Source organism: Ambystoma mexicanum, chromosome 9 (assembly GCF_040938575.1).
Source record: "Ambystoma mexicanum isolate Mex_15411 chromosome 9, UKY_AmexF1_1, whole genome shotgun sequence".
Lineage (NCBI taxonomy): Eukaryota > Metazoa > Chordata > Amphibia > Caudata > Ambystomatidae > Ambystoma > Ambystoma mexicanum.
The window spans coordinates 848,915,026-848,941,760 of NC_090931.1; the positions used below are offsets into that span (position 1 = coordinate 848,915,026).

The 26,735-nt window shown below is 43.0% G+C and overlaps 1 protein-coding gene across 4 annotated transcripts in view; it reads right to left on the reverse strand.

Annotated features, from left to right (window-relative positions):
- Positions 1 to 26,735, reverse strand: part of ERBB4 (erb-b2 receptor tyrosine kinase 4) — a 2,687,977-nt gene that overhangs the window by 734,985 nt on the left and 1,926,257 nt on the right. For all 4 annotated transcript variants that reach the window (XM_069615918.1, XM_069615916.1, XM_069615919.1 and 1 more), the window contains exon 4: positions 17,829 to 17,963. In XM_069615918.1, coding sequence (XP_069472019.1) covers positions 17,829 to 17,963 — 135 coding nt within the window. The remainder of the gene's footprint in view (positions 1 to 17,828; positions 17,964 to 26,735) is intronic.

The following is a 26,735-nucleotide window of genomic DNA, read 5'->3' on the forward strand; positions in this document are numbered from 1 at the left end:
AGGTCAGTTGTTTTGAATATTAAAATTGGGATCCCCTTTATAGCTAAGCCACATGAGAGCATGCCATCTGCGCTCTGTCAGAACTGCAGAGCTTATTCTCAAATTTCCTTGCACTCAACGAAAGACTCTCCTTCTACAAACACACGCGTTACTGGACCCAGCACATAACTGCAGCATGTGGGCCTTGCGAACTTGAGTGAAGCGAGGGGCCTGGGTATCCTTGCTCCAGACTGACCTTGGTTCAGGTCCTGAGTCGCCTTGGCCACTTTGGACACAAACCCACTTACCTCACCACAGGTGGGGAAGACATGACATTGTGCTTACGCTCGTGGAAGAGATATAGCTGTTGATGGGGTGTAGCCACTCATAGGAGGATGCTGGGATTCCTTAAAAGAACACATAAAAAGCATCCCTGGGAATGATATGATATATGATGTGATATTTTATTTATATTGCGTCCATACACAAGGGCAGCATATTGATTTGACATTGAGTGACACTAGAAAGTTGGCAGATTCACCATGAGTTGCTGGTGAGATGGCATTCCCAGATACCCAAAAAGTCTCCTCTAAGGGCATACACTGCCTGTTTTCATCAATGAAAAACAGATATCACTGCACGCAGTTATTGTGAAACACCCTCTAGCTGGTTTTCAAAACTCCAAAGAATATCCTGTTACAGAAACATGGATTGTGAGGAAATATGGCTGAGGAACCTCCCACGGACAATGCGACTGAACCCACACTGACTGTGGTGGCAATTCCAGTTCCCCAGTTGCAAATGGTTTATTCTGGATTCAACTCACATTGATGTTTTCAGACAATGTATACCATATAGGCCCCGCAGAAGACACAAAAGAACATGGTACTGGTTGAGTAAAATCACCAACTGAAAAATGACTACAATTAAAAAACGAACATCTGCTGCAAGTAGCAACTGTATTAAAAAAAAGGTTGAAGCCTTTTCTCTTCAACCTTCCGCCTGATTGAGGTCCCTGATTGATCCCGGTTCACTGATGTTTCTCCATACTGACCTATGTTTTCTGTATTGTTATTTGTTGGTTTGTCTGTTATGTTTTGTGTGCTCTCTGAGGTCTGTGGTTGTGTGGCGCGGTATTTAAGAATTCCGATAAATAAATAAATGAAACCCTTTCTGCAGAGCTTTCCCAAAGAGTTCTAACTGCGGTATAACGTAAAGAACGATGGGTGCAATTTCGATGTTTTTTTTTTACAAGTACATTTTACCAAAACAAACTCAACAATATATATAGGGGGTTTTGGAAAAGTGTATATAAGGGGTTGGGGGTCGGGAATAGGTCAAAAAACGGGGATGGTGGTTTGGGGGGGGGACCCACCAAAAATAAAATAAATCAATTTAAATGCATGTTTTCAGTAAAACATACACGTAAAAAAGAACAACGGATTTGCACCCATCAATGAAATGACTTAGAACCCTAACAGCCACGTCTATCAGCAACTAGATGTGGTAGAAACCCAACGAAATCGGTGAAGTGGAATTTTGTCGGGGTCCATAAACACAGGGGCAATAATCTGAGATTTTCTGCACGTTATAACGATTACATGCTTGACAGAATGTTCAAATGTACTGGAATTGCTTGTGGAGATGGAACATTGATGTGACAGGTGTTCCCCCAACACTTAAATCCGCCCCATATTCTGCCTTATGCTAAGATTTCAAGGACCAGTGCCTGCTTTTGACAGAGACTAAATTCCCCAGGACATCCACTAATGCAAAGTGGGATTCAGAAACTGTTGACATGACTGCCAACTACACACTTATATGTTTGTTAAGAGTCCTTACCGCAACTCACTACTACTCATCACAACCATGAAGGATACCTGTATCCGTTGCCAGGGAAAACAACGTATCCCCTGGTCCACATTTGAAAAGAGGTGCCTGTACTGAATAACTGGACCTGGTGAAGGGGCCGCCAGTCCTCAAACCTTTTTCCTTTTGATGTCTGGCTCCTTCTTGCGACAGAGAAACATCTAGGCAAGAACACGTGATGTATTCACTTTAAACAATCAATGGACCTGTTCTAGGCAGGCTGGTGCAACGTAAGCAGATGGAACACTCTGTTTCCCATCTTCTAATCTCTGTAGCATTTTCACAACCTGGGTGATGTACCCCAAGTCGCGGGGCAGGGCTTGTGGCAGAGACTGGCACTTTCTAGCAGGGCAGACTTTGGGAAAAGTATTAGGAGGATGCATTTAAACGTCTGGACAAATGGCAATGCCTGCAAACCTGTAGGTAGCATCCGAATAATACTTCTTGAGGGGTGATATGGCGGGGTTTCATTGGTGCGGTTAAGCTTAAGAGATCCCATGGGATGTTTCTTTTTCACAACTGATCACGCTGCTGGAGGTACTGCTTTGTTAGCTTGTTGCTGTCTGGAAAAGAGCTTTCCAAAAGGAAATTAGTAGGCGCAGGTCCCATAGATCCAAATCCTCAAACTTTTCCAAGACCCATGGGACACTGCTAGAAGAAAATGTCTTGCAGGGAGGTTCCACATTTTTGCTGGGGGTCCTACTCCCCTTTCGCAGAATCATAAGAAGACGAGGCAGAAGTGGGCCGTGCATCTCCATGGAGATATGTGATCAGATTAGTAACTTTACAGAAGCTGCATCCTGATTTCAGAAACGTTATCTCATCTAAACCATACGCCATTAGGACCTCCTTTGGACAACAGCATAAGGAATGATGTCTTTGAGAGCATAGGCTGTTTCATAGAAGCAAGCAATCTCTACGTTCATGATGAAACTACTTGGTCTTGAGGGTGCCAATCAGAGAGAGGGTCCATCCTCACGGTCATAATGAAAATGTTTGACCTACAAGGAGCAGATCATATCCTGGGGAACTTGGTCTTTGTTTGGCCCCAATCAAGCTTTGCTTACAGATGTCTCCTGAGGATGCATCCCTGGAAGATGTTGCATATCATACAGCATATGGATCCTTTAGGAAAACATTTACAGGTGTCAATTTGGCATTGAGGTATGGGACCTGCATAGCTCTTGCAGCCAACTCAGTCGTCAAGAAATTGTTTTTGTACTTGGAAGAAGGTTCTCATTGTTCAGCAATGTTGGTGGTAATGCTAAGACAGATCGAGCAGATGACTGATAAAGCCTTTGAAAAAAAACATGATGATGATGGCCTTGTCATCATGTGCTCCTCCTGTTATGGTCTGATACCATATTTACCCGATCGAAAGAAAGATGAGAGGTTCTCCTCATTTTATGTTCTTCAAGCTTCCAGCCATTCCAGCCTCTGAAAAAAAAATATGGTGTCCTTTGTTCAGATTTCCATGCCGGAAGGGGGGCGTGATTACATCCAGATCTTATTTGAGGATTGAATGTTGTTCTCAGGGATTTTCTTGCCACTGGATAGTGGGAATAACCCCCAAAGGGTTCCAAGGTTGTGCTAAGACCTTTTCCTCCCTGTGCTAAAATTGCCAGAGACGTCCCAAATCTGTCCAACCATGTGGTTAGCATTGATCTGGATGAGGTAGATTGACAACAACTGGAGAATATTAGTGGCCCTAATACCAGCCAGGGTAATATCAATGTAGTGTCCTGGATTATAGCAGGGAACATCAAATATCTAGTGGATACTAGCTGGATTAACTTTATTCATAAATTATGAGGTGCTCCGTTTGCAAGAGTCATGGGCCTTGAATGATGTAAATGTTCAAGGTTATCATTTGTTTCTAGTAGTACGGGGTCCTAAGGGTAGACCTTGTGGGGGACGTTTGACTTGGGTTGCAGCCAATTTGAATTGGAACATTGAAGCTCATGACACAGGATCTGTGGATCTGCAGCATCATATCATCCAACTGCTGCTATATCGTTATATTCTCCTATTTAATATATACAATAGACCATGCATTAAAGCAGACCACGGTGTGCTAGCTCTTTAAAGGGCATTGTTGGGAAAAAGTTTCTGTACAGTCCTAGTAAATTGCATGTGTTGATAGTAGGTGACTTTAACCTCCAGTAAGAGTCACTCACTGAGAGAAGTAGATGGTATAGGGGATGACCAGGACCTTTCCTGGGGCATTCCGACTCTCAAGGCTGACTACCCCATTAGACAACATAGTCAATCAATTTAGATGCCTGCATTATATTTGACATGGCGATGAGGGTGTGTAATGTGCATGGTTTCCTGGATCAACCTGCAAAGGCTACTTGCATAGACAATAATAGGTCATCCAGGAAAGATTATTAGCTCGTGATTGGTGGTTGGTGGAGGAGTGTCAGGTGATTGGCAAATATGAAAGTGACCATACATCCCTTCCTCTTTTGTTAAGCACAGTAGAGTGTGGCAGACACATTTGGCTAGATAGAGCGAGGACCTGTACAATTTCTTTTTTAATGGGAGGTTCCGTTGCTCAATAAAAGGAGTTTGTTTGCTAGAATTAGACTGCATTCCTAACATTTATGAAGCTTTATTAGGACAGTTCGATGTTTCACGTGATGACTAATGCTTGGATAACCAGTCAATTGATGTATTTGAGTCCCTTATAGACACTATTCGGCCCTTAGTTACACATTCTGGGACTGTAGTTAAGCAATATGCTGCAAAAGTTCCTTGGTATGATTGAGAATGTAGACAGGACAAGGGAGAGCTAGTTAAGCAGACACAATACCGGTTGACTTGTTTAAGAATTACTCTGTGGTTTGGATCCTGGTTGTTTGTCGCTTTTTTAATGCTTTGATTAGTGCAAAAAAGTCCCTGAGTCCTGGAGGAGGGCTGTGATCATCCCAGTGTACAAAAAAGGGGGGAGAGATATACTGACATACTGTCGCTCAATTTCCCTGCTGGACGCTAAGGGTGAGATTTTTGCTTACATCTTAGTCAAGCATCTGAGCAAATGGGTTAGCTTCACAAGATCTATCGGCCACCTCCAAGTGGGTTTTCAGGCTGCGATGTGCACAACTGATCAAACTTTCAGGTACTACATAATCCTCCAGAAGTATGTAGCTTTCGATAGGAAGGCTAAATGCAGCATTTGTGGACCTTAAAACAGCCTTTGAAGGGGTCCTGCGAGCACTGTTGGGGCTGGTATTGGGTGTTTGGAGTAGAGAAGGGAGTCAGACAATGCTGTGTCCTGGCTCCATTGTTATTTTGCTGATATATCAATGAGTTAATTATTGGTATATTGGAAACCAGCCAGGATGCCCCTAAATTAGACCCCCTTTATTTTTTGCAGACAATGGCAACTACCCCCTTTGGGCTCAGGAAAACAGTGGGGAGCTTGTGCAGCAAGGTCAAAGAAATGGGGTTAGAAATTAACATTAGCAAAACTAAAGTTTTTGTTTTCCGGCCCAAATCATCAAAGGGGTGTAAATAGAAAATCAATGTGGATGTCCAAACCCAGAACAAGTGTCTCAATATGAGGACCTGGAGGTGAGACCTCACGAATCTTGTTCATGGACCGTTCATATTAAGAAGGCCTGCTTTACCCTAGAAAGAAACGGTGGGGCAGTGAGCAGGTTTGCTCAAATTCATGGTGCATGTGCCTTGACCCAGGCATTAGAGATTTAGAAAATTCATACCAAAACCTCTGTAGTATATGGGGTGGGTCTATGGAGAAATTGTCAGGCTCTGGAGCTTGTAATGTTTTATTTTTTAAGAGGTTGCTGAGTCTTGCCCGTAGTTCTCCAAATGCTCTGCTCCATATGGAGGTAGACCTCAGATGATCCTTTATGAGATCTGCTCTAAGCCTGCAATGTTTTGGTTTAGTATCTGGGCCTCTCTAGGGTTGATCAAATATAGGGATGCACTAATGTATGTAGTTTTCCTACAAGGTGGTCGTTCCCTTTCATGGGTTCTTCATGTAAAGGGATGGCTGAGTGCATTAGGATTGGAGTTCCTATGGGAGAAACCACATACAATTGACAGTAAACAATGTAGTCAAACTGGCAGCTGAAAATGTGTGTCACTGCAGGATGGAGTCCGCTTGCCGACACGTAGCTATGGGGCCACAATACCTGGAATGTAAAATTGGCTTTGGATACGAGAACTGTTTAGATATTGCAAGTCTACCCTATGCACCTGCACTTTTCATAAACCTCAGAATGTCTACATTGAATGTAGCAAAGTGTACGAGTTCTTTGACAATCCGAGGTAGCAGTGTTTGTCCAATCTGTGGCCAAGGTGATGAAACAATTAGTCATTTCATGGTCCTCTGGGAAGGCAACAAGTTAATTACAGACAGGCACTTGAAGCCTCTTCCCAATGCCTTGCATATACTTAGTAGTGATGAAGCTTTAGAAATGTGCAGACAATCTGAGAATCTTAACCTAGTACATTGTGTCGTTAAATAGCTTTGTAGTGCATGCTTAAGAAGGCACTACGTGTTGAAACAGGGAGATTAATAGAAGATCCTTCGTCATACTAATAGGTGCCACACATCCATTGCTTCCGGTCATGTGGGCGTGAGTATTACTTGTATCATATTTCTAACAGTGATTATTGGAGAATAGGTTGGGGATGGGGTTACATATACCAATGGCACGTATCGCTACTCTTACGTTGTAGTAAGGTAGCACATCATTATATATTAATGCCTATTAATGCCTAGCTATTTATTAATTTGGGCTTCCGCTCCATGTTTACATCCTAGTTTCTTCCAAAGTCGTCAGGAGTACTTAGGATTTATGTGGTAAGTCCCTCGTCGTTTCATCCATGTGTTCAGTCATATACTTGAAAGAGCATTTGAGCCAAATGTGGCTTAGGACCCTCAGATTTTCTCTTATCCACTGCCAGATGTAAATGGACTGTCAGGCCATCCGTATACTGAGAACTTCAATTAATTAGTGATTCGATAACGAGTGTTTAAAAGGGCATCAGCAGACTTGTACTTCTCAACCTAAGCCAGTGCCTTTGCCCTCATTATATAATGTACAGTATCTGCATTAGATGTTTGGGCTTCATTTTGATCTAATATTGGCAAAACTGCGTTCAGAAACAGCAAAGCCAATGATTCATGTAAAGACATGGCATGGTCTCCAAGAAAGCTAGTTCTTGGCTATCCCAGAAGAAGGCATCAGCAGATTCAGTTTGCAATCTCTTGTCTTTCTTTGGCTGATGCAGTCGTTTTCAGTTATCCGGATTGCAAATCCTGAGAGGACTAGTGTCTCAAGATGTCAATATAGATCAGGACATTTTGTACTCTGATAACCCACCTTCCCTGATGAGAGCAAGATGGATGCATCAATCAGTAGAGCCCAGCAGGTGTTGTGGAATTAAGTCAACTCCCCGGTTACACTGGAATAATGGGACTCCTGTTTCTATTATGCCTTTTTTTCTGGTGGCAAAGAGAACATGTGTTCGTGTGATTCATCTAGATGCAAAGAGACCCTGTAGTAAACAAACAGGGGTGTCTCTGTTCCCTACATCTGAAGGTTGTATATATTTACACAGCCTGACCTCTGCATTGGGTAGTGACTCTGGATTGCTGTGCAAGGTCAGCATTGGAAGTTATTCTTTAAAACCAAAACATCATTTAATGTTCCCAAAGGACCTTTAACCAATTGGTCTCCTTTGCAGCCCGGGCATCTTAGTTTACCCAATTGTGGTTGACTTGCTAATTCACCCCATCGTGTTATGTAGAGCACAGAAACTGACATCGGGTCAGTGGTGGAAACCTTTCATTGGTTTGGTCTTCTTCTAAACTGGGAGATGTGACCACTCATTCTATGACAAGAGCTTAAGTTCATTGGACCAAAATTAAGGACAGACAAAGACCTGCTTTCCTGCCAGAAGCAAGAATGGTCAAGCTTCAGTCGAAACTGCTTGCTTTGCTTGGGAAGATTGTGGCACACACCCCAGGGTGTGACTTTTTGTGGTTCCTTGAACTTGCATATCTGACCCTTGGTGTCCCAAATCATGGGACACTGGGGTCCCATTTCAGCCTCTATACACCCTGTTACCAATTCCCCTAGTCATCAGAAATGCTCTGCAGTGATTAACGAGCCTCAATCAACATTTGCAGGGCTGCCCTCTGCCACCCTCTTCTCAACCTTCACTGTAAGTGTTATAAAAAGATTCCAACTGTCTGTGTTGAGAACTCAGGGCAGATGGGCTAGGCTTGTGTGTGTTAATTGTCCTCCACCTGGAAGGAATGGACCATTGTGTTAGGGAACCCTCTGTTATTTGTCTCCATTTTGAAAGGCCTGGAAAGGCATCAAAGTAGCCATGTCTCCTGTGCGGAGTTCCTTGCTCTTCTACTGACAATTCCTGTATATCCTTTCCAACATGTATACATTAGCATCACCTTTTCCCAAAGTAGAATCAGTTTTCTTTAGAACCTTCTTCCAGTGTATTTTCATCTCTGCTTTCTCTGCAGGTAAAGAGTCTGCAGGTACTTTATGTTAGCAGATTTTATGGACCCAGACAGCATCTCCTTGATGGCCATGCTTGGGTCAGGCAGGCAGGAACTTTGCCTGATGAGAAAATGGTGGGATGTCAATATTAGCCTTATTTTGGAATGGGAGCTTTAAGTACGGGCCTATCCACCCTGAAAAAATTGTGTTTTTTAGGCTTCACTAAAAAGTGATTTAGCAGCGCTTCTTGCAACCGTGGCTTGCTTTTTTGAGGTTTGATTTGCGCTTAGCCTTCGAGTCCTTTCTAAACCGTAATGAAGGTGATGAGGAAGAGGACCTGGAAGTAATGCCCTGAATTAAGTATGGTAATCTTCATTACTCCAAGTTCTACTCTTACTCATAGTATTGTTTAAGTCTCATCCTTATAGGGTTAATCCTTTATCAGCGATGTTCTGGGGATTGCGTAGGAACAGGATGGTTTGATGATTGGAAGTACCGCAAAGGGTTTCGGATACAGAGTGTGTGGCGCTCTCCTTGTCTATTTGTAAAGACACGTGGGAACTGTTGACAGGCGTGGATATCCTTGATAGTAGTAATGAATGCAGCGAGCAAGACGAGAACTTAGAGTAATCAGGATTACCACATGTAATCGAGGAATTCTGAAAGGTCGTCTGTGAGAAAGGAATCGGCATGGAAAGGTCCGTCCAGGTGGCATAACTCAACATGACAAGTGGCCCCTGCAAAATGTAGTGAGGGGTTCTTGATGACCACACCACGATGAGATGTTCAAAGGCTATGAGCCGACTAAAGGGTGCTTGAATATTAGAGGCCCCTCTGCATCGCAGGCGATGCAGGCGTGTATGTTTCAATATTGTCCAGCCAATGGTTGTTATTTCTCAGTTTACATAGGCCACCAAAATTAGATACATTTGCTTTTTAAACAAGGATGTGGCGTGTTGATGGCAGGATTTGTTTTCCTCTTTAGAAGCAATATGCTCCCCACTAGGCTAACGGATGGATTTTTTGATTGTTGAATAATCCCCCGTAAAGCTGTGTAATCAGTGCAGCGGTTCTCACTCTGGTAGCGGCGTCCTTCTGCATCACAGTTGCACTCACTGTATTACCGCTGTGTTGAAATTGTGTAGCATCGCCCTCACCCTATTGACGTCCATTGTCACGCTCACCTGCGCCCCGCCGCTTTGCAGAAATCACTTGGATTCTGTTTTTATCACGCGTTTTGTTAAGCAGACAAGATGTTGCTGCGTAATGTGAGGCCCACAGCATCTTGGAAAGCTGCGCCGTTTCACAGTCAAGCAGCCCACTACAAAAACACATGGTGCAAAGCCTCAGACAAGTCTTCCATCACACCACTAGACTGAAGCCTGCTTCCCAACTTGAGGGTTCTATTTCAGGAGCTAAACCGTGGGTGTTCCAATCTGTGGGTATGCAGAGAAATTGTTCACACCCACAACTTCTGTCTGAGTCTTGGATGACATCTCTCAAAACCAGGCTTTAATATGATGTGTAGACGGCTACTGGCAGTGGTCATCTAATCTGTACCGAATCTACTTTCAGGAATGCAATTGCTCTTTCTTTTGGTAATAATGATCAAAGGTAACACCTGTAAATCAGTGCCCATATATGTACCCCTGACCCCTGGCTCTTAGAAAGGTACCAATACAAGTCCAACCGATTTATCTTCCCCTATTTGTACCTGTCATGCCTACTGACATCCTGTAGGAATGTTAGGCTTGGAAGTGGCATTCCCATGAGCTGGCAGTCTTGCATATAACCTCAAGCAAATACATTCATCTCTTCCCACTTGATTTTCCCCCCATTTCTTCTTGGTGTTGTGTCAACAAATACACCTTATGAGGGTGACATCAAATCCTGTCTTCTGCAATTTACAGATCAAATAAACTGGATCACATTAATCTGCCCACACAGGAGACTTGGGGCCAGATTCTCATACCTTGTTTTTGGGGCGGTCTCCCCACTTGCACCCAAAAAAAAAAGGAGCAGCTCAAATCACAAAGGGAATCTGAATGAACGCATCTTATTAGTGTCCATTCAGGTGCCCTTTCCCCCTCTTTGTGCATTCGGGCAAATAAGGGGACATTTCAGGGCATTCAAAAGCGCATCCCAAATTCACAAACAGGGTGTGCATTAAAATACCCTGAAGCAAGGGTCAACCCCATGTGCCTTTAGAAGCAAGCAAGGGGGAGGTACACATTGTGACAGGGTAATCAATGACTCTGCCGTGATGTTTTAAGTGTGACAGCTGCGGTTTAAACCACCCACGGCTGGCACACTTGCATCTCCATCTCCCAAAGATGGCAATTCTCTTTTTTTCTCTGCATTTCACCGAGATGTGCCTTTGATGGCCCGTCCCAGTGAAAGGCGCTCTGGTTGCTGGGACCCTGTCATACCCGGCACTAATGTGTGCAAGGAGCCTGGACAGTGCACCTTTGCCGGACCCCCCTGAAAAGCGCAGGTCACCTTTCAGAATATGGGCACCGGGGCATTTCTGAAAGCACTGCAAATGAAACGTGCGCATTCTCTGGGCTCCTTTCATTTGCACTGCTTTGTCAGAATCTGACCCTTACTGTCGTTGAAGAGAAAATGTCTTTGGATTATCAAACTGTTCTGAGGTTTTATTTGGAATAATTGCAGGTAAATTGGAGACACTCCCCTTAAAAGTAATTGCAGAGTCGGATGCCTTAGTTAGGCATTAAAAACCAACCATACAGGACCGCTGAGTACTGCGCAAATTGTTGACCATGGGAGGGGAAAGCGGTTCCTTTCTAATGCGCCCTGCAGTGAATGTTTTATTTTCTATTTAACATTATGATGGCCATATTTAAATTGTTGGTCATTTTTTCTATGAAGGATATGTACTGTGGCCCAATTCACAAAAAGATTTTTTTTTATTTTTTTATTTCAGGCACAAGCCATGTTGCACAAACGAACTGTGACTGGGGAATATTTGACTAATTCACAAATATTCGCACCCGGGAAAGGACCATCAGGTGGCTGGAACAGCGGGTGAGAATAGACATTCAGAGCCCACTGCTTCCAGCCACCCGAGGCGCCATATTTCGATTTTTTTTTTTAATGTGGGGTGGCAACAATGCCCCCTTATTTGTGTATGCAAGGAGGGTGGGAAAGGACGTCTGAATGTCTTTATCTCTGATGCATACATGCAGACGTCCTTTGAGAATAGGGCACAAGGCGTTTTAGAGCAAAAGTGCACCTCATCCCTTGCACAAAAAAAGTGACACAAATCTGTCCCATTCTTTCTTGCTTGTGACAAATTAAAATCACATTTTCCACAAGTAGGTGCAAGGGAACTGATGCACACATCAAAGAGCATTCCTTTTGTGGATTCGGGATATTCTTTGTAATGCCCAGAAACGCCTGCTTATTCACGCCAATGCAAGAGGTCAGCTGCGCCCACCATCGCCAGTCTTCACATGAGTACCATCCTCTGAGTTACCTAATAAAAAAGCCTGCAATGTAGACTAAGCTGTTGGCCCAGCAGGACTCTTCTGCTCGCTTCCTGTGACTGTTACTGAACCATTGTAATTAGATCAATGGCTGACTTCAGAAGGTACCGAGACATGCTGCACCAGAACACCCGCATAGAATACTACATGGGCGTATGCAATGTCTGTACAAACCACAGCAGAACATGCCCCTATCACAGTGAAGGAGTGACATCACTACCCACCTGTAATAAGGAAATGACATCACCACTGTAACTGTAATGACTTTTAACAATTCGATCACAATGCCTGCTGCCCGAGCCAGCCCGAAGCGGGAGGAAAGCTGTTCCTGGAGCATCTTAATTAAAGCCATCGCTAGCTCCTTAGATTCCTTTCTGCCTAAACATGTATTTATTTATTTAAAGTATTTCTTAAGCGCTGGAGACGAGGGCCCTGAGGCATAGGAGCGCTGCAACATGACAGACAACAAAGAACAAAAAAAGTGAATAGCTTCCTTTGAGACTTTGCAACCACTGAGTGGGGAGAGACTGTGTATGCTAGGATGTTTATTTTCTGCAATGCACACACCAACACAAAAGCAAAGCTATCTAGTAGTCGCCCCCTATCTCCTGATGAAACTCCTCTGTGACTTGCAATATTCTTATAATTTACAGTAATGGGTGCATTATACAGTATATAAAAAGATATATACATTATTACGATTTTTTGTAAAAAGGATACACGTAAATAATGGGTCTCATGTTGAGCCCGGAACAAGGATAAGGCGGGTGTGCACTCTAAACCCCTGGACTCACACCTGAAAAGCCATGACGTCCCCACATGAGCACTGTCAGGCACATCTCCTCCAAGGAGCGTCAGTCAGGCAAATATGCCCTTTGGTGAAACTAAATGAGGCTGAAGTTAAAGGGTCAGAGAACCCTACACAGCTCCGCAGGCCATAACTCCCAATGCCATCTCTCATAGGGCTGAATGTTTTGTGCTAGACAGACAACAGGTCTTGCAAATGATACACCGTCATGGTCAAGGCAAATGACACAAAGGGCCTCATTTGGAGTACAGCTGTGTGGTAAAAATGGCAGTAATGCGTCAGTAATTCCATTACCACCATGTTACCGGCCTCATTAGTGCACAGCCTGTAAGAGAATTCAATTCAACACTACAGCTAAGTCAATGCCTAGTCTGGGATACTGAATGGAAACCCTTATTGATATATCTTTACGTCCAGTTCATGCGTTCTGGATGACTACCCCTATATAACACCCCTCTCTTGGAATCCCCCTGACCCCACTGAGCCACGAAGTAGTTCTGTTTTGCAAGTTTAAACGGTTTATTTGATAATTTAAACAATATATATATATATATCACACTTTATAATAAATTAATAATTGAATATCACACTTAATCTGAGCAGTAATCAATAATGGATAGTCCGGCACTAGCACACTTCCTTATAATCAATGATGAGTGGTTATAGGATGGATACGATAGCAACAATACTTTTATGGTTTCAAATGGATGCAATGTGGAATGAAATGCAGTACAGAAAATAACTTGATAGGATTTCAGCAAAAGACAATGTAATCACTTTCTTGGACAATTCACCCCCCCCCTTTTATGCACTGTAAGGAGATGAAGATGACACAGTTCTTAGGAATGCAATCAAATAGAATTCAGTTCAATTCCCCCCCAGCAGCTTATACAACAGATAGGAGTTTTGAAACACAGGCAAAATGCTTTGAATATGGTGACAATGCAGTGAGAAATATGCTGAAAATGGTTTTAATTCCCTTTAGGAGGTTCAGGGTGAGTGAAATATACTTGGGATGAGTTCATGCTCACTTTAGCAAGGATCTAGGAGTAACTAGCAGGTTAAACGAATTTTTGGCAAAGGAAAGCAATGAAGCTGCTGTTTTCACACGTGGCTGGATTTTTAACCAAATTGCAAATCGCGGTAAAATTCGCGAGTGCGAGAATCGTGATTACGGCAAAAGTATGAGGAAGTAGGCTTGTTGAAAAGCTGAGATTCTAAGCTGTCAGAGGAAAGTTAAACCAAGTTCCTAGCCCAAACGGTTCCAGAGATACGGACAATTAAATAAAGGTAGTTTTTCGGATTTGAAATTTTAAAAGTTCAAAGCGACAGGTTACAGCTTGCAGCTAGAAAATGACAAGTGACAGCTTTGCAAATGACAGGTGACAGTTAGGAGTCAGTTCTGGTTAGATTAAAATAGATTGAATTATATTATTTTAACTAAGAGATTGGTTCTGCACATTCTGCTTGGTACTCACAATATAATTTTAAAAGGAATGGGCCTCGCCACGGATCGGGTCAACAGGTTTTCTTCACTCGCCACGGACGGTTTCTGCGCACAGCGTCTGGGTCAGCTCTACTCTGCTGGTCTGGTCTGGGTTTCTGGTTCTGATCAGGTCTGTGGGTCCGGATACAGCGGTCTCCGGTTCAGCTGGTCTCTCTCTGGATACAACACTGCTCTCTGGCAAATGGCAAGAGTTCTTGCAAAGAATTCAAACAGCTCGCCTGGCTGTGAATAGTGGCAATGATTTGAGGCCTGCTAAAGAGGGATTTAGCTTGTAGTTGACCTCTCTGCTACAAATTCTGAAGTAAAGTCTTGGTCTCTGAAGGTGGATAGATTGAAGTCTCTATGTTGGCTCTCTGGAGGTTGATGGAGGTAAAGTATGGATTTTCCCAGCAGAGCGTCCTGCAGCAGGTGGAATAGAATCTCCTCTCTAGCTTCCAGTGGCTCTTTTTATGTCTTTGAAAAGTGGGTGTGTGTGCAGCATCACTAGCCAGCCCCTCTCTCAACTGCCCATTGGTCAAGCTTTCCTTTCTCTCTTGATTGGGGAAAAGAAGTGGAGTGTCAGAGCGATGTCATTTAATGGCTTGCAGAAAGGACACTCCCCTGTCAAATTACACACAATCTATATTTGATCTAAAGACATATTTCATAGATACACAGTGGTTTGAAATTACATGCACCCATCACATATCACATGAGGTATACCCTGTTCAAACTCTGCTCTTCCTGGGGGCTTGGGTTCAAAAATGGCAACATATTTCACTTTTTGGTCGGGTTACCAATATTGGATTTGTCCCCGCATTTACACAAATGTTCGCAAAGCATGTGGGCATTAGGTGGTGGAGTGTCAGATTTTTAACATACATACATTTAGAGTAATATCCTCTTTTCCGCTAAAAACCCCCCTGAACATACCACCGGGTCCTAACACATCTTCAAATGTGCACAGAAAAATCACAAGAATAATGATATCACTTATAAAATTTTCACAAGTCCGCTCTATGAATGATCCATCTTTTTAGATTTATGTTCTGGCCCCAAAGGGGTGTGGTTTCCCAAGTCACATGGTGTAGAAACCAGTTTATCCAGTTTCTGCCAAGCTCAGAGACCCTGCCCCTCCCAGCTTCTGCCAAGAGGAAGCTATTTTACAGTCCCCCTAATAAACCATCTGCCTGGGCCCTGGGAGGTCCATTGTTCAAAAGGAAGCTTTTTACGACTACCCTAATAAACCATCTGCCTGGGCCCAGGACAGGCCTTTGTTCAACTCCCTGTAGCTGTTCCACCCCTAATCTAATCAGAGAGGTGACAACTCCTTTTGGCAAGGGGAAGAGTGGCTGAGCAGGTTTTAACTCCTGTGGGGGTAGATGTCAGGCAGAATTCAGTTCCTTAAGCCAGGCCCCAGCTAATGTCACTTCTAGTTACCCAGTTTTCTGCATTCAAATAAACTAACAATTTTTACACATGCAGCTAGAATGCTGATTCTAAGTTTAAAACTATGACATTTAAACAATTGAAACCTATGTGACACTCAAAAGTAGGTCACTCATTTCTTTTAAACATTTAGATTTTTAGTGTCTTTCAGTCCAAATTTACTGCTGAAATCCACAGCTCAGCCAGTTTTGCTATGAACATTATTTTAGGCTTATCCTCTTTCCAGATTTTGTATGCCCACAAGACTTTATTCTGTCAAATGTCTGCTGGTGTTCAGTGAGATTGTTGGATATTCTGCAATGTTTGAAATGGGCATTCTGAGCTTGCCTTCAGAGAAACAAAGGGTGATTTTTAAAGTGCTTTCTAGCGAACAGGCACTGCTGTTTTTCTCTTTGGCACCCCATTTCACTCATGGCTCTTCTGACCCAGCACACCCGCACCGGGGGGTGGCAAGTCAGGCTACCATTTTGGTGTGCACACAAACTGCGCGGTTTTCATAGATTCTGGCGCACATGTGGGCTTTTTCGGCTATCTTGGATTTCCTAAGCCCACAGCACCAAATGTTGCAGCATAATAGTCCAAACGTGGGTCAGAACACCCAACAAGCCGTACTATACGGTTGGTGGTAAAGTGGATGATAATCCTCCAGCAAAAAGCTGGAGGCAAATCCTCCACCTAATCGGCAAAAATTGGCAAAACCACCTGAATTACCGCCAGTGCTAATTCCACTGAAATCGCCATGGAGTCCCATGGACTCAAAAATGGGTACTTACACTGCCCTACCACCACTTGTAATCTTGCTGTAAATCCACACGACCAACCGCCTAACCTAACCGAAACCTAACCGCTTAACCACCTAACACTAACCTGTTGTCCTACATCAGGCTCCCCTGGCAGTTCTGCACTGGCCACTCTCCTTGCACTTACCCTCCCCCCTTTCTTTCTCCCTTCCTCCCTCCCTCCCTCCCTCCATGCACTTGCGCAATTCAAATCTCACAAGGCCTAGTAGGACCACTATCTTACTGTACTATCTATCTATTGTTGTATTGTCTCCCGTGTTCCTTTCCCTCTCGCCGTCTGGCGCTTTGAAACACCCCTGTGATCTATAAGCGTCTTATAAATGTAAAATAAAATAAATAAATAAGTGGTGGTAACGATAATTCCATTTGGTGGTATTTTGGCATCTTTACCACCGGAATACCGCCAAACTCGTAATGAGACCCAAAGTACTGATTACTGATTCCAAGTCTGTAGATGACAGAAGCGTGCACAGATCTCTGACTGTCCAGAGAAGGGACCTATCCGGTCTTGAAAACTAGCAGACTCAAATATGGCATTGCCCTTATAAAGGTATATATAATTCCTACAAGATCCTGAACCTTTTTTTGCTTTTTAAAAGAAAAGAAAATCAACCTATACTGAGAGATAAGTGCCCAGCCTTCACTATTGCAGCAGCCTGTGCACACCTGTAAAGGCTGCAAAATAAATGGACATCCTGAATTGTACAGCACAGCCTGAAAGATCAGCTCTCTAGCACCTCGAAGAATGGGAAATAGAGGGGAATAGAAAGAAAGAGAATGTAGTGGGGAAAGATGGGATATCGCAGGAGGCCACCACATACACAGTAAACCCACTGGCCATATTACTTATATGGACAAAGAGATACTGCAGACATTACTTACATTAGCAATATTGCATACATATTTCATACATCTAGTCCACTTTTTAGCTGCATTTGAATTTTCATAGTACAAATAATGAACCTTTGAGAAATTATAATAGAGATTTAGGTTGCACTTCAGTCCGAGCTTCACCACCTAATATTCCTAACACCATCCTAAGTTTAAACCAAAGTGGTTGGCTAGCAGTACCACACCCTGGATCAAAAAAAGAATGAATCCATAAGTCTTAAAATGTTGAAAGTATACTTTCAAACATCCACCTCCTGCGCCAAAAACCACATATTCAATTCATCAACAAATATATTTTTCAATTGAGAAAGCATTTAGTTCTCACACAAAATTGGTATTCGATATGATAAAGCAAATATCTTTTTTTTTTTTAAAACAGAGCCAACTCAGGTGGAGGCATGGAATAATTCCAGGATGCTGTTCCCAAAAGGATACCTGTTTCAGTTCCTTTCATGACTAAACAATAAAACCATTACAGGCACTTGTATTTTCAGTACATTTTCATTTAGAGATCAACGTCCAATCAGAACCCAAAATACTCACATCCAGGGCTGCCATTTATGGGAACAAGAGTAAAGTTCGACGCCGAAGAGTTACGGACAATGTCTTGCCAGTGAATGGTGTCTGCGTAGCAGAGGAACTTGTTCTGTCCGACATAAACTCCGCCATTCAGGATTTCTAGAGGGGGGGCCACAAAATTCACATTCTCCATTAGAATTTGGAAAAACATTTTCTGCTATAACCACCCAAACAATTAAGTGTCAATTGAACATACCTTGTGAGCATTAAACGTTATTTATAATTGGTTATTTATAGCACGCTTAATACCAAAGAAGTTTCTGAGCACAGACCCAGGATTCGAACCTGTGTTGCTCTGTGTTGTCTTGCTTTCAAGACGAGTGCTTTTCCACTGTGCTATACTACCCATGCCAACTTACGTAAAGTTACGTTATATGCAGGGGCTGATTCATAATAGGTGAGGGGCGCCAACCCCTGATAAGCCTTGGCCATTATGGAGGAGTCACAGCTTAAAGGTGTTCTGTTCCCCAGCGTGCATGTGCAATAGGGCCGGGCCGGTCCGATAGCACAAGGAGTAGAGCACTCACTTTGACATCTGTGCAGAGCCTGCTGACACAGGTTCGATCCCGGCAGGGCCAAACTCAGCCTTTCATCTTTCCGAGGTCGATAAATGAGCACCACATACTGTGGGTAATGATAAGCAGCGCTCAGATACCTGAGGGTTCGTAGCGCTATATAAATGCAAAATTATTATCATTATTATTATTATTAATAGACCTTGCAAGCCTGAGGTGTTTGGCCTCCCCAGCCTTGCTTTACCAATTGGGGATGCAGTCTGGTGAACTGCAAGTCTGAATGTGCTTAGGAGAGCGTGTGTGCCCCTCCATGTACGTTCAGACTGAATCGAGCACTAACAATGGAGTGCATCAGCTCTGCGCGAATGTGCAGGGATCAGGAAGTGCTCTGTGATTACACTGGCTGGCTGGTTCTGGCTCCCTCGCTACGCTCAGTCGCTCTTGCATATGTGAGGCAAATATTACACCAACTGCCACTGGTTATAGGCAACAGTGAAAACATCTAACTTTGACCTGTAGAGTTTTGCAGCCTGATAGGTGCATTTCTTCAATCTAGTTTTCCCCCATGATTCAGATGATCAGCAGTTAGGAAAAAGAAGGTAGGGCAGGCCCGGAAGCATAGGGGTTCAGTCAAACTATTGCGTTATAACCATGCAATTAATCCCAATTGCTCATTGTCAGAGGGTTATAAGGAAATCTAAAAAAGTGACTGCACGAAATAACCCCAAACCACAAAAAGGGCTTGAATCAACGCTTCGTGCCCAAGTTGTTTCAGATATGATTCAAATCCGTCCAGCAGTTTTGGCTGTGTGGTCTAGCAAAAATTGACCATTTTTGTCTATGGGAAAATGAATGAGACATAGGTTGCAATTTCTGATTGTTTTGTTGTCTTGATAACTTTTATTTTTTAACACATCTTTACCAAACTATGCAGTCTGGGGAGGCGGGGGGTCTTCCCTCCCTAAATGTCTTCCGAATGTCAGCCAAATCTGTCACACGAGTCACAAGTTATTAGCTATTCATTTTTTTGGGTTTCCTATGGGAGTCCCACACACCACTATTAGGCAATTATTGCTAGTATCTGACTCCGGTTTTAAGCATTTGTCTTACTTAAAGAATGGGTTTCCAAGATACCACTTAATCATACAACTTTGCCACAGTATCCTATTTGGGTTAGATTGATTTATTGGATGTGAGAGCATATCTGTGTTGCTTATTTTGCGTAAAAAATAATACATATATAAATACTACAAAAAACCTTAAACACAAGACCAATAGATGTAGCAATAGTGGAAGTTGTTATCTTCTCCTCTGTAATCACATATTTCCACCACAAACCACTTAGCATCTAACACGTGGAAGCAATGCATGTCTCTGATCTCCCCCACCCTGCATCACCCCTGTACCTTATGCCCTTCTGATCACTGTCTGTATAAAGAGATGTTGCAAATGCCATACAGGTACACTCTCAATACCACATTGACACAGGGTGGTCAGTGCTAGTCAGTGCTGCAGATAACATTTGGAGGTGGCCGTGTTTTACTTCCTATTTTTAAAATTTTAGAGTCAAATGATTTCTTAGGGAGTAAAAATGTAAGTTAAATTCCCAATGCGAGTTTTTTATAAGCAAGTAAAAATGTTGTAGCTAGAAATCTGAAATGTTTTTATAATACATATTTATTTGCAGTTAGTTATTCATGCATATGTTGACTTCTTCCGATGAGGCAGTAATAATAGTCGTGTCTTCCTGATGTACTACGTGCCCTACTGGTCCAAACAGATTCGTGGAGCTGTGTGGGTGGAAGTAGAGGCAGAAGGTCGTATGTGCCTGTTTCTTATTTTTTGTTAGGAGTATTTTATTTTCAGGGAGTATTCGCCTGTTTTTAGGGAGTACAAGTGGCTGATACTCCGCCAGAAACTTTACACACTACGGTGGTCCACAGTGAAAAAGAAAATGCACGTGGTCCATTGCCGAAAATTGAAAAAAAGCTTTGGGACTTGTCATAAATGCTTTGCCAACAGTGGGTTGGCAAAGGGGGACGGGAATTCGCATGGTGTTGGTTGTCAAAAATAACGTTTTAATGAACGTGTTCTTTTTTAAACTAACACTTTTATGGGAGGTGGGCTAGCTGCTGTGCGCATTATAATTACATCTGCACTCTCCAGAGCATTGCCAAGTTCCCAGTCTTCCACAACACAAAAGCTAATTAATGCCACGCCATTTCACATGAACAGACAATGCAAATCAATGCAATGGGAAGTCATTGATCGTTTGTGAAACTCAAATGAACTGTTGCAAGCGCGTCCAAATGGCTTAATAGGTCATTCAAAAGGGTTCATTAGAAGGCCATGAATCGATAGATATAACCCCAGGAGCTTCCTGGGAGGTTCCTGGTTGCGGGTTGTCCACAAAGGCAATCGTGAATGTTCTAGTGTGAAGAGTGTATTTTCATAGCAATACGTTCCGGGGCACTGGCTTGCATCGTGTGCACTCGGACACTCTCACTCACACGTTCGCCTTCCAGATAACTATGCTTTCGTTCTTTTTCCTCTCATTTTCTTGAGGCTCTTCTTTAGGTACCTCTTTTTTCCTTAGTCATTTCACATTGTCCTCCTTTGCACCCTAGCTCCCTATGTTTACTTATTTCTCTCGTGCGCTCTCTGTCCTTGCGGTATGTGCTGTGTGGCACCCATTCCCATCACACTTTCCTCGTTACTGTTTGCATGCTGTTGGACATGCTTCTTTCACCCTTCAAACTTCATCCGTGGTTGCAGGAGGCATAAGGGCCTCTCCCGCCTCCTCCACTAAGCTAAATTTTCTCCATTTTAGGCCATTGCGGACCACCATCTTCCCATGATTTAAAAGGTACTTGGGATAACATTGGCAGTGGCCTCCTGTGTCATGCCCCGCCTTTATTGTCTCCTACATTAGAGCACTAAGCATCCACCCTGCATTAATCTGGATCATTCATATTTAAATTGCCACAGCCTCGTTAATATCTCGACCAGGGAAAACGCATTACATGACCCGTGCTAGCTCGCTTGCCCACACGAAAAGAAAAGAAAGCGGGTTATTGTGAATTAAGGGAAGGATTGCGTGCAAGAGAGCAAGCCAGTCTCCATCCATATTAATCAGCTGGCAATAAGATTTCTGGGAAACTTGGATTCAAGAGCTCGGCTTTTCCATTGAAGAGGGGCTTAGCACTAGCCAATGATACATTAATCGCTGCATGTCTAATCCTTGGTGGGATCGCATCCAGATAAGAAGCCACAGATTTATCTGTTTTTATGATACATTTTGTGGAGGTGTGGCTGGCAGCTGCCATATACTTATATTCCTCAAGAGAGGCAAGAGGACAAGGGAAAGGGGATCCATTTCCCTCGATTAAGCAGCCCTGACCCATTTTGTCCTAGTTTTGCATCTGATCTCTTTTCACCCACATTTTAATTTGCCCCCAAGAGATAGCCTTTGTAATGCATAATTCACATCAGCCTTGCTTGGAGCTCTGCTGCTTCTGCTCAATTGTCCTCAATCATTGAACGCGTTAATTCACTGTGTGTATCTCCAGCAGGGCGGGGACACGTCAAGAGCCGTTGTCATATAGCTCTAAATGTTGGGGTTTCGATTTTGCACACCGGATGTGCTGACTCCTGCGATGTCCCCAAATGCGGGATACTCGACTGCATAATTTCTGGTAGTGGGGGACTGCGTTCGCGCCTTCCCCTGATCTTTGGTTTCAAAAAATAGAATTCCCAACTTTGCTGGACAAGGGTTCTCGGGCACAGGGAGATAAAGGCATTTCCCAAGTTTTATCACATATGATTTTGTTAAATTAGCTAAGTGCTGAAAGAAACTCAGCTCTCTGTGTTCCATAGCCGTCAAGTTAAATGTATGTATCTGTTGGCCGGATATCCATCCAAAATGTGCTTACTGTCCACCACCATTGATCTGTTGTAGGGCAGAGCCCAGAAAACAAACCAACATTCATGAGCCAGATAACCTTTAGATGTCTTGGTTATAAGGAGGTTCAAGCATTCTCACAATGGTCAATGGGTCTCACAGCATATTAATTGCGTAGGCAACCAAGCTGGGCCCTTAGCAACAAGCCATGCTTATTATTTTGTGATTCCTTTGGTCCTCACTTCTTTAGGGCTGGGCTGGTCTTTCCACCAAATTGTAAAATCGAGGCAGAGTTTCTGAATGACTGACTCACAAGTAAATGATATTTTGTGGTATGCTATGGAAGGAGATTGCTAAATCGCATGACTATCAATACCATCTCGGCTTTAAAGACACCAAATTGTAATGTGATGGCAGGACAGGAGGCAGGGCACCAATCAAAGAGACAGACCTTCATTTTCCTCTGGTAGATAAGACCGCCCATCGTTACCCACACCTTCAGATTTCCGGAATGTGGGGATCAAAGCAGAGAAAGAGCCGCCAACCATACATTCTCGCTCTCTGAAACACTTGTGTACGAGCGCGATAGAAATAAAATATCAATATCAATTCTCATCATTTGTGAAAATACTGGTATTATGACGTTTTAAAGCATGTATTTTAGGAGAGTCTTTGTATATCACTCATCTGCACCCGCATCAGAGACTGCTTGCTGGGCAAGGGCACTCAGTGAAATATGGCTTTGGCATGACACAAACATATTTCTTCAAATCTTAGGTGGGATCATGTGGCAGGTCTGGACCAGTTTTCGAGAAGTGGTTTTCAGGTCGCACTGCGGGCCAGCATTTTTGTGTTTCTATCCTGATGGTCACTGCTCTTGGCCTGGACTTTGTCCCTTGGGCAGCCAGGGCCTTCATTCATTTGTGAAATTTTAGACGGCTTCTTGCAGAATGACGTGAAAGGGAGGGTGTTTCAGAAGATTAAGCCATGAACATGGGGCATTCTCCCTAAATAACCTACAAATAGCTTTGTGAATTTTGCAGGTATATGCATGCCAACCTCAGGGTGTAGTATGTGATCTAAGGAGCATGGAGAGCACACATGATGCTTATCCATGGAGATGACTGTGGATTGGGCAGAGTTTTGAAGTGAGAACTTTAGGTGAGCAGGGGCCCTGGCACAGATCATAGGTGCCCAGATGAAGTGGTCCCGGCTTCACATACAAAGGATAGGGCAGGCAAAGTGTATTGGAGCCCTTTGGACATTTGCATTTGGAGTTGCTTTGAGACCTGTCTACAGTGCGTTGAAATCATCGAAAGGTTGGCGACTAACACCAGGACCCTGGGGAAGCCACACTAGCATTGAATACCACTGCACATGTTTGTTCTTTCTGGATGGGTTCGGGTGTGGGCCCATTGGGGGAATCTGGCCAACTCAAAGGCAGGGCTGTTGGGTGCATCAAGCACAGCAGAAGATGTTCAGTCTTAAATGCCCTGAAGATCAGCTTGTTTTGGTTCATCAGCCATTTAAATGGATAGGCTGGTCATTCTCTGAGGTCTGTCATTTTATTCCTTGTCAAACTGTAGGCGTAGTAACACTTTCATTAGCAAGGATTTTTAGCCAACCAAAAGGCTTCTCTTATTACGCAGTACCCCTTACACGAATCCTAGGTGCTTCCAGATGGGAGATTCAGTGCTTGTCTGGCAGTATCAACTGGAGTTGTCACCAAGAGAAACTCCTGAAAAGCAGATATGTACATGAAATCAAATTAGTGCCCCATGCATGATACAAAGAAATTACGATTATTTGAAATGCCTGAGCAAATGCTCCTACTATAGGCAAACCTTGACTAGGGCAAATAAGGGCACAGAAGACAGCCCGCCCCCCCAAAGTTAGGAATGGATTCAACACACACAGGAGGCAACTATTAAACACTCTGCATATGAGATCCTCCTGCGGAAGACCCTCTACCGGTAAGAGTGCTGAAACATGTAGGGGAGCAGCCTCCGATTCGGATATAGGAGCCTGCAAATGATAAACAATAATGCAAGGACATTACATAGTATTAATCATGCAAAATGTGTGTGCCGGGCTCCCTACACCCCCGCCACCAGACTAGACATTTTGGGAAAAATTGTTTAAAAATGAAAAAAGTATTTAAGAAAGCAAATGCTGTTTTTGGCCGACTCTCATTAATTGTTCACTAGAGAAAAAGCCCAAATGTTTGCGTGCTGAGACGCAAGAATTGTTGGGTGTAATTGGACCAAGTGAGAAATAACTTGGGCACAAAGCATTGACTCAATTTCCGTGACAGGTCTCAGGTAAATCCGTCCAGTAGTTTTAAAAATATTCGACAGAGAAGGCGGTGCCCCAGCTATATCTTCCATGGTGCTTTGCAGCAGAGAGGCTTTTTAGAAATGGCAAAGCAGCCATTTGTTCCCAACATTTTATTGCTAATAACTTTTGACTTGCTGGATGGATTTGGGTGAAATCTTTTAAACAAAACGTTTATCAAGCACCCCCCACCGCCCTCCCCAGAACCCCTCAATCCTCCTCCCCCGCAAACAGAAATGTTTGGGAACAATACAGTTATGGAGGCAGTCAAGTATCATCTCTTTATCTATTGTAGAAAATAAGTACCCAAAGAACACCCTGGGTCTACCCCACACCACAACACAATGTACCTGTATTCTTAGAAACAGGGATGCAATGTATTGAATCTTTCTGTCGCTCGCGGCCTGTCTACTACTGAGCTCGACTATGATATACTGATTGCCTGCTTGAGTATAAATTAGCTCAGATGGATGTCATCTTTCAAGCAGGGTGTCCTTCTCTACCTTGGTTTGCTCACATTAAGGCCTCCTTAACACCGTCCGGGTCTTGGCGAGTACTGGACTAATCCAAGTACTATAACCAATTTTGAAAAGGCAGCAATCAAGGCTGCATCACTGCTAAAGTCAGATTGTAACAATTGCTCCAAGGCAGCAGTATCTTCGGCCCTGAAGCGCTATTGGAGCATAAAGGTGAAAACGGGTTATGAGGACTACCTGGATTATGCAAACCCAAAACATGAAAGTGCACCGTTTATTAAATTGCGCATCGGTATTTTACAGATAATGAGTCTCCCCCCAAATAAACAACAGTGAATCATCAACCTACCCATTGTGTGGCTGCATGAATGAAACTATGATCCATGTCTTAATGATATGTTCAGCCACACTGTCAGTAAGAAAATGCTGCCTAAGGATATTATTTAGGGTCCCAGGTTGCAGCACGATTGCTGAGGCCATGGCTGTTTGTATTAACGCCAGCGATGTGTTTGCAGTTTAGGCTACTTGTAAATATCTTGGATGGGCCTGGAAGATAAGACGGGAGAAGGTACAGATGGATCAATAATGAGGCTGCAATATTTTATTTGTTCTGCTAGGATGCTTTCTTTTTATCCGTTTCTATTCTCGATATGCTGTTTTGTTCATATTTTATTAACTGTTTTAATGAATTGTTACAGGATGAAACATAGGATTTCATGGCATTATTGCCAAAATAAAGCATTATGAAATGAAAAAAGTATAAAGAAAACAACAGACCATCATTGCCAGCCCATTCATTTTCCTATAGAGAAAAAGTGCCGTTTTTGAACAGCCGTAGCACGAAAAACTATGGGCAGATATGAACCAAATAAGAAATAACTCGGGCACAAAGCATTGACATAATTTCCTTGACTGGTTTGGGGTAAATCCATCTAGAAATGTTTAAAATATTTGACAGAAGTGGTGGCTCCTGCTCATTAAAACCTTTATATCTGCCTTGCTGCTTTGCAGCAGAGAGGCTGAGTAAGGCTAATAACTTTTGACTTGCTTGATGGATTTGGATAACCACTGGGCAGATTTGGACCAAATAAGAAACCATTTGGGCACAAAGCATTGACTTAACTTCCTTGACTGGTTTTGGGTAAATCATCCAGTAATTTTTAAAATATGCGAAAGTGACATGTCACTGTCACATATTTTATTTGGATAACATTTTCTGAACAAAACGGTTGTCAAGCCCCCCCAAATGGAAACTTTTCCAACAATTTGTTAAAAAAATGAAAACATGATTAAGAAACCATAAAAACAGTTTTCAGACTACTCTCATTCATTTTTCAATAGAGAAAAGAGGCAGTTCTTGAACAACCATAGCGTGAAAAACACTTGGGAGATTTGGACCAAATGTGATTGCCGAATTGCAGGGTTTTTGTTACGTTAAATCTGATCACTTTAACTCTCTCTTAACTAAAGTTTTTTTCACTGGTACATATATATACAATATATATATATATATATTTGAGGGAGAGTGAGTCAGTATGTAAGTATGACTATAAGCTTTTTGACAGACCAATAAAAACACATGATACAAATTAGTATATTACATGAGTGCATCATTTGACAGTCTGGGACTATATAAATGAGGGTC